This window comes from Chiloscyllium plagiosum, chromosome 26 (genome assembly GCF_004010195.1).
Source record: "Chiloscyllium plagiosum isolate BGI_BamShark_2017 chromosome 26, ASM401019v2, whole genome shotgun sequence".
NCBI classification, from domain to species: domain Eukaryota; kingdom Metazoa; phylum Chordata; class Chondrichthyes; order Orectolobiformes; family Hemiscylliidae; genus Chiloscyllium; species Chiloscyllium plagiosum.
Window position 1 is genome coordinate 27997563 of NC_057735.1, and position 12677 is coordinate 28010239.

A 12677-nucleotide genomic window follows, 5' to 3' on the forward strand; every position below is an offset into this window, starting at 1 on the left:
CACCTCGCATTTATCTGAATTAAACTCCATCTGCCACTTCTCAGCCCATTGGCCCATCTGGTCCAGATCCTGTTGTAATCTGAGGTAACCCTCTTTGCTGTCCACTACACCTCCAATTTTGGTGTCATCTGCAAACTTACTAACTGTACCTCTTATGCTCGCATCCAAATCATTTATGTAAATGACAAAAAATAGAGGGCCCAGCAGCGATCCTTGTGGCACTCCACTGGTCACAGGCCTCCAGTCTGAAAAACAACTCTCCACCACCACCCTCTGTCTTCTACCTTTGAGCCAGTTCTGTATCCAAATGGCTTCTTCTCTGATTGTACACATGTAGACGTATCAAACATAATAATGTATTATTCCCCCATGAAAACTTGATTGGTGGTGGCCATTAATGGTCTACCTCCTGCAGTACTCCTTGCCCTTCCAAGCTCTTACCATTCCTCCCCTAATATGTCATGTTGCCCATCTTAATTAATGATTATCCATGAATCAGGTGCCTGTTCCTGCATGCATAATGTCTTGGTGAAAAACACTGATGCATTCCAAACTGAAGATTTAAAGTGGAGAATTGCATTCTACACTGTTTGGAGATGTGCCACAATGATGTGTTGAATCTCAATTGTGTCCAATGCCTACCTCTGTGCACTAGGGTTGGGAGTAGGGGTTGACACAGGTGACTGCTGTTCCTGTGATGTTGAGGACTGCTGTCATAGATGGAGGCCCAGAGGGGCAAATGGTGAGCTGGGGTTGCCAAGGTATCTGCTCTGATGTTCATGTCGGAAACTGTCACTGTCAAATTTCTTTACAGTACATGAAATAATAGGAAATAGTATATCAATGAGGCAGAATCAGCATTAATGAGATTCAAATGCATAAAAAGACGTCGCCATTTACAAGGAAGATTTTCACCCTGCTGTTCAAAACTTGGTTCGAGAACTACGTTTTTCTTCAATGTTGACAATCTCATTTTTCAAATCTTGCTGCCTTTTCCAAACTGATTTGTCATTCCACAGGTCGTTGAGAGACTGGGAAGATAATCTATTTTCAGTGGCATTTGTTGGATGGTAAATATTGCCAAGGACACTAGGAGAACTCTCTTGTTCAACAACTGCTTTAGGGTCTTTTATATCTTTTTGAGAGGACAAACTAACTTCAGTTTAAAAGATTTGAGCTGATTCAAAACGTAACCACTTGTACAAAGTTAGTGCATTTCTATTGGTGCAGTGCCTCATTAGAGTATCAACCTGGATTACATGCTGAAGTGCTGTGGTTCAATCTGAACCCATGACCTTCTGACTTTAATGTGAGAGTGTTGCTATTAAACCAAAATCTATCAGTGCATTTAAAAGAAGAAAATGAGAGAGGGTGAGATTCTATGCCGTTCAAGGCAAGTTCTGGATCCTGTCTAAATGGGCATCAAAATTTGTTTTCTTTGAATAAATGTAGACAACCAACCAGAGATAAATCTCAAATTGATATCTTATATGTATCCAACTTTGGTAACATGCATGATCTTTGAGTGGAGATACAACATTAGTTAAAATGGTGTTCTAAAGTTCTAACATTTCATTTGACCACCATCTTCCAAATATATATTCCATACACCAAACCCATTTAATGCACATTAGAAATTTAATCTAAAAACTTTTAACAGGAACACCATGGCAAGTTAAATGTTAATAGATCAAGATAAGGCACTATCTGTATTCTACTTATTTGGGAAATATACTATGAAGTTCTAATTTAATCGTCAAGAAATTTGGAATAAATTGATTCATAGAACAGTTACAATGGACAAAGAGACCATTCGGCTTGTTCTGTCTGGCTGTCTATAAGAACAAATCACTTAGACCAATTCCACTGCATTGCAAATTATTTTTGCTTTAGATGCTTTTAGCGTTGAAAGGCAGATCCAAATCATTTGGTGTGTTTAAAATGGTTTTCCTTATGTCACCATTGTTTCTTTAGCCAATCACTTTCATTTACTGCCCTTTGATTCTTGACCCTTCCACAAAAGGGAACTATTTTTACTTACTACTCCGTTGGGATCTCTCATGATGTTGCACACTTCTGTTGAACCTTTTCACAACCATCACCTTTTCTAAGGAGAACACCAGCTTCTCCAATATATCTCCAGTATAAGTATCTGATCAGGGGTACTTTTCCAGTAAATCTGTTCTGCTAATTCTCCAAAGACTTTACATCCTGCTAAAATATGGTGCCGAGAATTGGATGTAATACTACTACAGTTAAGACCAAATCAATGTTTTAAAACAATTCATCATAACTTCTTTGCTTTTGTACTCTATGCATCTATTTATAAAGTCCAGGATACTGCATATTTTTGAACTCCTTGTTCAACCACCTTGCCATCTTCAAACATTTGTGCACATTTACTCCTAGTTGATTCTGTTCTTGCATTTCCCTAATATTGAAACCTTTAATTTTTGTCACCTCTCCTTGTTCTTCTTACCCAAATGCATCACTTCTGACTTTGCATTAAATTTCACATCTGTCTGTTACACCATCACGTTTATGTTCTTTTGAAATCCTCACCATTCACAGTACTTTACAAGTTTTGTGTCCTCCTTGGCTAGGTCTAGTTCATTCTGTAAATCAACACAAACAGTGGTCCTAGTGCTGACCCTTGGGAAAATTTGCAGTATAGATTTTCCCAGTCTGAGAAACGTTTATTTATCTCTATCCTGTGTTTCCTGTCTCTTGGTTACCTTCAAATCCAAGCTGCTATTTCTTTTATTCTATGGGCAAGTCTATAACATGGCACTTCATTCAGTTTTTGTTGAAGTCTGAATTAGTGAATAGTGTAGCAAACCTTGATCTTTCATACAGAATAGCAGAATATGGATTTTTACACATGTATTTCCCAGGTAGAATGACTGATTTGAACATATTGCCTATGTGAAATCGATATAAAATATCAACATAATGTGAGAAATATGTCAAGTCAACATGCAGACCAAATAGCTAGTAATTTTGGAAGTGCATCATCAAAATCTAGCACATAATGATCTCCTCATAAAATAAGCAAAGTCTGTTTCATTGTTAGTGAATTGTCATTGTTTTATTTCATAACATTACAAATATTTAAATTTTAGCATTATATAGTAATAAAAGGAATCAATTTATTTTTGAAATAATTTAAAAGTAGGAAAAACAAACATTGCACTGAAATTCTGGCATGAAATAGTGTATTTCATTTTTCTTATTTATATACCATAAAAAAAAGATCACTCCTCAGCAAAACACAAAGCCTGATAAAGATTCCAGCGTGACAGCCACTTTACTTCTAATTGTTTACATATGGTCAGCTGTCTGCTGTGGTTTGCAAGCTTTTTTCGTAGTTACTTGTTTATATAACTATTTAGTGCTGTGAATTAGCTTCCTGTTCTCTCCATGTGCTTGTAACAGTATGCTATACGTTTCTATTTTCAAGAAAAATCAATGCATCATTTGAAAAATGAACACATTTAAAGTAATGGTTTTGGCTTAGGACTAACTAGTATATTGTTAAAAAACAAATATATTTAACTATTTCAAAAGTCAAATTCTTATGTTTCTAATTTAGCATAAGAATCTTTACCAAGTACAGGCATGACTCAGTTATTTGACCGCATTTCCTGTATAAACAAGGGTGTAGGATTAGGAAGTCAAGTTTAAACAGAAAATGACAAAACAGCTTGTATGAAATGTGTTATGTAATCCAGAGTAGTTGTGCGATTTCAAAAAAAATCAAATAATTTTTTTTTATAATAGCAATATTTCACACAAATGGTTTGCAACTGAATCTGGCTAATTGGATTACTGCCAACATATGTGCATTACCAGAGGGAGTTGGTTTTTAATTCTTTCATTGTGATTTGAACATTCCTGTTGGAAAAGGTTGCATTAATACCAAAAAATACCATGGACAGCAGCATTCCTGCAACAGTGAACTTATTTCAAATCTTTAACTATTTAAAGCTGTCTGAGCTGTTTTAAAACAGAGGTTGTCTCAACATGTGGAAGTGAGCAACAAGAAAAGAAATAAAAATAAAAACATGAACAACATATTTCGGATATTGCTTTTTTGTTTATGTATGCATAACTTTGATCTAATTTTCTCTATTTTCCTCCTGTAATGCTATATGTTTGCATGTCTAGCTTGTACAAAGGAATTCAAAACATATTTAAAATTGTCATGGTGATCAGTGCTGAAGTAATTTTCCATGTTGTGCTGACCAACCAGTAGATTCATGAAAATGGCATTTTGTTGTTTTCCTTGCCATGCAAATCATAATGTTTCCGTAATTATGCAATAGATATAAACTAACCTCACTACTGAAAGTAATGTGTTGTAATTACAAGTTTAAGTATCCATGGCACAATTGTTAATGACTGCTTATCAACAATGCTCGCACTGAAATTTAACAGTTGAAAACATGAAGACCCATTCCTTCAGGTATTCATTTGTATTAGTTTTCTTTCTGTGTTTTTTTTCCATTCTCAATCCAAACTTTCTTTCCTGCTCTTTATTTCTTTTTCTGTCACTGACTTTCCATTAAGTTCACCCACTCTAGCTTACAATTCCTACACTATCACTCCACTTCTAATTTCACAGTCTTCGTCTGATTGTTGAAGGAGATTCATATTTCCTCATCCAGTTCACTCATGTTCCAGATGTCAGATTTCCCTTGTTGTAAGGTAATTAACATGCATATTCAACTTAACATGTTGCATAAAACATTTAAAAAGCCAAGAAATGCAAAGATACGTCTGTCTAACTGTGAATGGTATTGGATACCATGGTAAATTGTGGTGTATTATAAGTAAAATTGGTTACCAGAGAATAAAACAGAATTACTTTTGTTGATGTTAGTTTCTCCAACCCAATAAACTGCTATCTGTTCAAATTCATTTCAATAGCTTTTGCTAGACTAAGCAAAGCAAGGCACAACGATAGCACGTGGATTTGTGTTTTTAGCTAATAATAAAAATATAATTTTAGAAACAAGTGTCTACCATTCAAAAATTGAATTTCTAATAATAATATTTAATAAAATCAATATTTAAAATCTAAAACTGAGAAATAAAAACTGACTGTCAAAATAACAATAAAGGTATGAGTGATGCACAGACTTGTCAGCATCTGAAAGAATGGTAATATTTTGAGTATACCTTTAATCAGAGGTCAAAATACACTATTTAAATATTATCTAAATACATTATTTAAAAATTCTATTTAAACTTCCATGCAGAGTTTATTCCTTTAATGTGATAGGTGACAATCATGAAATGCAAAGACATTACCACCACGAATTTGCAAGGCAGAACTACCATAAATAAAAAGCCCACTATTTAAAATGGTGACTTCAAATAGTTATTGGACTCTCAAAAACAGCATTTTCAACAATTTAAGCTAAAGTTATTCCCTCCTGAACTTGAAAACTATACTTTAACGTTATCAAAACTATACTTCTAGAAAATTGCAGTAGATTCATTCTATATTACATTTGTCAGTGCCATTGCCACTTCAGCAATAAAGGATACACTTCATTCAAGAATGATTATGTGTGCACATCAGTGATTTTCTACACAGTAAGGTATCTAATATAGGCCACTCCAAAGATAACAGTTAATTCTCTTTGCAAGTTGCAGAAAATCTGGAAGAGCCCTGAATTTAGAATCTTTTTGTGAAAATACTAGACCCAAGTCTGAAGATTGTGAACAAGGTAATTCCCACCCACTTGGAAAACAGTGGACCACAAGTGGCTCGCCACTACCTTAGCAATAAGTGCTGGCCCAGCCAGTGATGCACACATTACATGACAAATAAAATGCGCGAAGAACAATCAAATTATAAAAGGGAAGAAAACTAATGTGAAGAGAAAAAAAACGCGATGTAGTATTAAAGTCGATTGTTGACACCATTTCACATATTGAATATCAAGGCTATTCTTAAGTATAGAAAAATTGCATCTGATCCTCCAAAGGGCAACTACAGTGAAAATAAAGGGGTCCTTAGGAGTAGAGAGCTCTGAAATGAGTCCGAAGATGACTAAATGACATTCTTCGGCAAATTTTGGTGCAGTTCTCGCACATTCCTCAAAAAAGAAAGCATGTGGGCAAACTTCCTTAAATTTCAGGCTAACTTTATACTACTTGCCCAATTTTGTGAAAGTAACAGGCAAAGAGGACGGGCTATAGTCTGACTGCTGTTAGGGCTGTTCTGATCAAAGGCTCGCCGGCTGGTGGGAGGTGACAACTCGTGTCCAGTCCCAGAGCATGTGATGCCGCAAAATATAAACCTATGAACATCGACATGCGTAACAGAAGCATTGCAACATATTTTAAATAGTGATAATTTGTCTAAAAAGGGTCCCTGATGAAAATATTAATAGTAAGCGTGCATATTTGAGTGGATAGATCATCCATGAGGAGGATTCTGTATAATAACCTGCTGGATGGGATCCAATCAGAACTTGCTTTGCTGCTATGTAACTCGGTTCAGGCTGTGGCAACTGCTTTGATATTGTTTAGGAATTTTAAAAGAGTATTATTTTTATAAAATATACCGTTACTGTTTATAGTATTGCCCGCCTTTGGATCTGAGCCAAGTGTGTGTGTGTTTTTTTCATTCTCCGTTTCCTTCCAGCCGCCGTTATTAGAGTCAGTGTGATCATCATTCAGGGTAGGTATCGAGTACAGGGACAGGCCTTGTGTGTTTGTATATGTGGACTCTGCATTTGCATCAGCCTTTAGTTTCAATTTGATCAAGCAGCAAAAAGGGGTTTCTATTTCACGGCGTTGCATACTTGTGAGTGTTTTCCATTTACGTATAATAATGTAAGCTAGTAGTACATCGATTGCATGGTGATTTTAACTGTGGGAAGTTTTATATTTGCTGGAGTGAAACAGCTTAATCTTGATCGGTCTGTTATTTTTAATTGAGTTACTTTTTTTTTGCAGAAAAAAATAGCGATGAGTGACACAGGTGCAAAACCCAGCCAGCCTTTAGCCGTAAAACAGGATAAGGATGTCACACCAAAAAGAGGACGCGGCAGACCCAGGAAGCAACCCCAAGTATGACATGTATAATTTACATTTTTTCAACACGTTTTCACTGAAACCTGTACTTTTACACACTTTCACCCCACTTGGTCAGACTGGAATGAACACGCGTAAAACACAAAAATATACTCCTTTTAAGTTAACAGAATCATCTTGCATTTCAAAACTGCATTTTTCTCTTACCGACCCACGATTTTGGATTTTAATGCAAGTTTTTTTTCACATCACATGTACACCTCTAGTCGTCCGATTGCTAACATCTCTTCGTAAGTTACGACTGTTGTTGTAAACCGCACTTTATTTTGGGGTTGCATATAAAATGCATAAGGTTGTTTTTTTTTAAATAACTGATCAATTTTACAATCGCTCCGAGTTGCGGAGCACCATCTGGCTGTAAGGCAGCTGGTTTAAGATTTCTCTCCTGTTTTTTTTTATTTGCGCGACTTTCGAAGTCTTTTTGATTTTGGTGGGGAGGAGTGGATGTCAGATCGTGCTGTCTTGGGGTTGTTTCGAAAACGCTACAGTCCAGCCCGCTACGTTCGATGTCTGCCTTTGTTACAATGTTGCTTTCAGCACCAGCGCAACATGAGACCTTTAAACCATTGTGAACCGGTAGTCCGGGCCTCTCCCCTGCCACGATTGGCCAGCGGCCGAAGGTCGCCGGGTGCCGATTGGTCCAACTGGCTGACAATCAGCTGGAAGTCCGGTCCAATGAGAGGCGACGTTTAACCTACCCCCCCAGTGACGTCAGTGTGTTGCTAATGGCTGCAGCCCAAACAGGTCTCAGTTGGTGCTCTGTGCTGTCATAGGTTTTGTAACAGGAATACAATGTGGGAAAGTGAAGTTGTGCATTGCGGCAGGAAGGATGGAGGCAAAAACTAATTTCTACATGGGGAAAGGCTTTGGAAATCTGAAGCACAAAGAGACTTGGGAGCCCTAGTTCAGGATTCTCTTAAGGTTACCATGCAGGTTCATTTGGCAGTTTGGAAGGCAAATGTGATGCTAGCATTCATTTCAAAATGGGCTAGACTACAAGAGCAAGGAATGTACTGCTGAGACTGTATGAAGCTCTGGTCAGACCACGGTTGGAATATTGTGAGCAGCGTTGGGTCCTATATCCAAGGAAGGATATGCTGGCATTTGGGGTGGGTGGGGTGTTCTGGAGGAGTTTTACAAGAATGATGTTGGGGATGAAAGGTTTGTCATATGAGGAACTATTGAGGAATCTGAGTCTGTACTTAGTGGAGTTTAAGGATGAGGGGGATTCTCATAGAAATTTATAGAATTCTGAGAGGCCTGGATAGAGTGGATGTTTCCACGAGTAGGAGAAACAAGGACTTGAGGGCACAGTCTGAGTGAAGGAATGATCCTTTAAAACTGAGAGAGAAGGAATTTTTTCAGCCAAGGATGTGGAACTTGTTACTGTAGAATGCTGTGGAAAACAAGTTGAGTATATTTAAGACAGTCATAGTTAGTTTATTGATTCATAAGGGGGTCAAGAGATACAGGGAGAATTCAGGAGAATAGGATTGAGAAATATATCTACCAAGATCGAATGGTGGTGCAGAGCTGATGGCTGCTTCTGTTCCTATGTCTTATTGACTTGATGTTTTCTGAATTGTTTACCTTCAGTTCCTGTTTAACAGGAATGAGGGTTTTTAATTTATTTTTTTATTAAGGGGAATGAAATTTTATCAATAGATGTGCAAATAGCTCCATCACCTCTGCATCTATTATGTTTCAAAACAGGGGTAAGCAGTGATTCGACAGTTATCACAGTATAGTGAAGTCCCAGATTGTCAAATTTTGCGTGTTCTAAGATGAACTTAGTTCTGAGAAGGTGATCAATCTGAGTATTGGCTTCTTGTGTATATTCATGTAGCTGTTTAATTGTTTATCTGCAAACCCTTACAATATATTGATTGTGTTTATAAGCTTTATTAAATTAGTGCTTAAAGCTATCTTATAGGTCATTTTATTAAAAAAGACCCTGCATCTATTTATAAAGATGATTGTATTTTAGGAAGGTTAATTTTCTGGAGAATCAGATATTTCATTTTTGTTGTTGGAGTGAACTTACTTTTGCTGCAGTAAACACTGACTGTAGCAATAAATTCTAGTACATTTCTCCTTTTCTCAATGGGAGAGTTTTTTGGAAAATTTGTCCTTTTTAATATTGCACTATTGTGATCGTCAATATGCTTTTGAGGGAGTGACAAAACTTAATTATATTTCTCTCAGATCTGATTTACATATAAACAACTTGCTTCCAGTAAATGATTACATGACCACATTAATAGAGATTAAAATATCAGGAAATAGAGGATCAACAGGTTTATTAGAGGGGTGAGTAGTTCTTTAGTAAAATTGGATGGAGATGAGAAAACACCTCTTTCAAATAGAGTTCAGTTAAAACTTCATCCCATTGTTTCCAAGAGTTTACCTTCTCTTCCCCCTCTTCCCCCCCCCCACAAACCCCTAACCTACCCTACCCAACCCAACATTGATTTGAAGAACTTTTAAGTTGTACTTCTGGTATAATGTGGCTGAGAATAAGAGGAAGAGAAAGTAAGTTAGATGCAAAACTCTAGAATTAAAGAACCAGAAGACTCCTCATATTCTTCTAATCCAAGATGATCACACTTAAGACACTAGTGATGCCTGTGCTGAATCAGGCATTTACACATGGAGAACAATTGTTGAAGTGAAAACCTTGCTGTAGTTAAGTGGATGGCCAAGAAAGTCTCAACCCTCGTACAAATCTCTAAAGCAGTACTCCGCCTAGACAGTTAAGCTTTCATGTTTTGGGGTTTTTTTTGGGGCGTAAGTCTAATGGGTGTAGGAAGAAATACGAAGTGTGCCATAAATTTATTTTAAAACCTTTTTTTGCCTTCCTAAAAGGAACCAACTGGTGCTCCAACTCCAAAACGACCACGAGGAAGACCAAAAGGAAGCAAAAACAAAGTTACTTCTAAATCTGGTAGAGTAAGTACATGCACTTTATATTTTTATAAATATTGTACAACTCATGAGATTATCATTAAATATAGTTTATCTTGGTGATCAAATGTAGTCAAACACTATTTTGCCTAGCTTTTCTTGAACTTCAGATAATCAAATTATTCACTGTTAGCAGGTCAATCCAAATTTTCAATGTGGGTGTCACCTTAGTTTAGTGGTTAGCATTGCTGCCTCACACTGCCAGGGCTGGATTCAATTCCACCCTCTGGCAACTGTCTGTATGGATTTGCACATTCTCCCTGTGTGCGTGGGTTTCCTCCGGGTACTCAAGTTTGCTCCCACAGTCCAAAGATGTGCAGGTTGGGTGGATTGGCCATGTTAAATTGCATATCGTGTCCAATGATGTGTAGGTTGGGTGAGTTAGGCTTGAGAATTGCAGCATTGTAGGAATGGGATGGGTCTGGTTGGGATGCTCTTTGGAGAGTTAGTGTGGACTTGATGGGCCAAACGCCATGCTTCCACACTAAAAGGATTCTGTGATTCACTGAGAGTACCCTGCTATGTTAATCACTTAATGCAGGACCCATTAGACCATTATGTAAATTTATTATAAATGTGAAGGGGAGAAGTAAGCCCTGAGGAGAATGCAAAAACAAATGTGAGGGAATATGGGCTGGTTAAATGATTTGGAAATAAATAGCATAGAGAGTACAATCAGGGAAATGTGAAATTATCCACTTTAGTAAAACTAAGAAAAAGCAGAATACTTATATGAAATGAAAGAATGTTGATACACAGAAATTTGGGGAATTAAGGAATATGAAGATAGGATGAGAGAGTGGATGCAAAAGGTCTTACTGAACCGTGGAGCAGGCTTGAAGGGCAGTTTGGCCAAATCTAGCTTCTATTTCTTGTTTTTATAACAATAGCCTGTTTGTTTATAATTAGAAGTTTGAGATCTGATATGATATTTGTGCCCTGGTTCCAGGTATGTGAATATTTCGCAGAAGGTGCATTCCCAATATACATCAATGTCTGAGTGCGCCCTTGATGTTTAAATGTGACAATAGTTTCTTCGTTACGGCTGAAAAGGACTATGAATTTCAAGCAGAATTTCATCTAAAATTGTGTTCATTTCTGATCAGATACTGGCTTAGTTAATATGTTGGTATCAATTTCATATATAATGAATGATTGTGTAGTCAGTCGTAATGTACCAGGGTTCTGTACTTTTGTGATTTTTTTTTTCAAAATTGCACAACTTTTAAATTCATAATCACATTTTATCAGCCTGTAATTAAAGTTACATCACTTCAATGTTCAGGTTAGATTGACCACTACCAATGCAAATGTGGCATGATAAAGCCTTTTCTTGCATTACTGTTTTTAATTAATGAGTCAAGTGGGCACATTATGAAAATTTCATATGTATGCCATTTTTCTTTGCTGAAATCCTAATGTCAACTGAAACGAAACAAGTTAGTCCATAAAACTAGAACTCTTCGTATTTAAATCATGTCATATGGAATGTGTTGCAAAGGTTCCTATGGCAAAAGATAGAATATGCATCATATTTCTGAGATAATGATTATCAGTTATTATGAACTGATACTGAGAATGTAAGATTAAGAGATGACTGTCAATATCTGTGGACAAACATTTAACACACTTTAGCAGTTTTAATGCTGTTTTAAAGCTGTTTAAAATATTCCCAGAATGTTAGAAACACACATAGTGAATAACGAATCAGAAGGAGTTATTTCCAGATTGAATTGTTGCTTTTACTGTGATATCCATTAAAAGAACTTTGGCTCATGTGAATGTCCAGTTGTCACAAAGTGCTCACCAGTCGATTAAATCCTTTTTGAATAGCTGACAAAAATGGTGATCAATTTGTACACAGCAAGGTCCCATAATCAACAATGGGATGATGACCAGAAAAACTGTTTTCATTGAAATAAGTGACAAAAGTTGGCAAGAAGATAGGGAAACAGTTCTGGATGTAAATTTGCTCGCTAAGTCGGCAGGTTTGTTTTGAGATGTTTTGTCACCATATTAGGTAATATCAGTGAGCCGCCAGTGAAGCACGAGTGTTATGGTCCGGCCTTCTATTTGTGTTTAGATTTCTTTGGGTTGGTGGTGTCATTTCTTGTGTTGATGTCATTTCCTGTTCTTTTTAGAGCTAAGAGAGGGCATGAAAAATCTTTGACGGATAGGATCAAGGATAACCCCAAGGCATTTTATGCGTATGTGAGAAACATGAGAATAACGAACGAGGGTAGCTCTGATCAAGGACAGTAGTGGGAGACTGTGTATTGAATCGGAAGAGATAAGTGAGGTCTTGAATGAGTACTTTTCTTCAATATTTACAAACGAGAGGGAACGTATTGTTGAAGAGGAGAGTGTGAAATGGACTGGTAAGCTAGAGGAGATACTTGTTAGGAAGGAAGATGTGTTGGACATTTTGAATAACTTGAGGATAGACAAGTCCCCCGGGCCTGACGGGATATATCCTAGGATTATGTGGGAAGCAAGAGAGGAAATTGCAGAGCCGTTGGCAATGATCTTTTCGTCTTCACTGTCAACGGGGATGGTACCAGGGAACTGGAGAGTGGCGAATGTTGTGCCCCTGTTCAAAAAAG

General features: G+C 37.0%; 1 protein-coding gene across 7 annotated transcripts in view; it reads left to right on the forward strand.

Annotated features, from left to right (window-relative positions):
• Nucleotides 1-6178: 6178 nt before the first annotated feature.
• The window catches only part of hmga1a (high mobility group AT-hook 1a), a 109569-nt gene continuing 103070 nt past the window's right edge, over nt 6179-12677 (forward strand). For 2 of the 7 annotated variants that reach the window (XM_043716784.1, XM_043716785.1), the window contains exons 1-3: nt 6185-6403; nt 6973-7086; nt 9976-10059. In XM_043716784.1, coding sequence (XP_043572719.1) covers nt 6389-6403; nt 6973-7086; nt 9976-10059 — 213 coding nt within the window. In that variant the 5' untranslated portion in view covers nt 6185-6388. The other 5 variants (XM_043716779.1, XM_043716786.1, XM_043716780.1 and 2 more) reach the window with 5 other exon arrangements.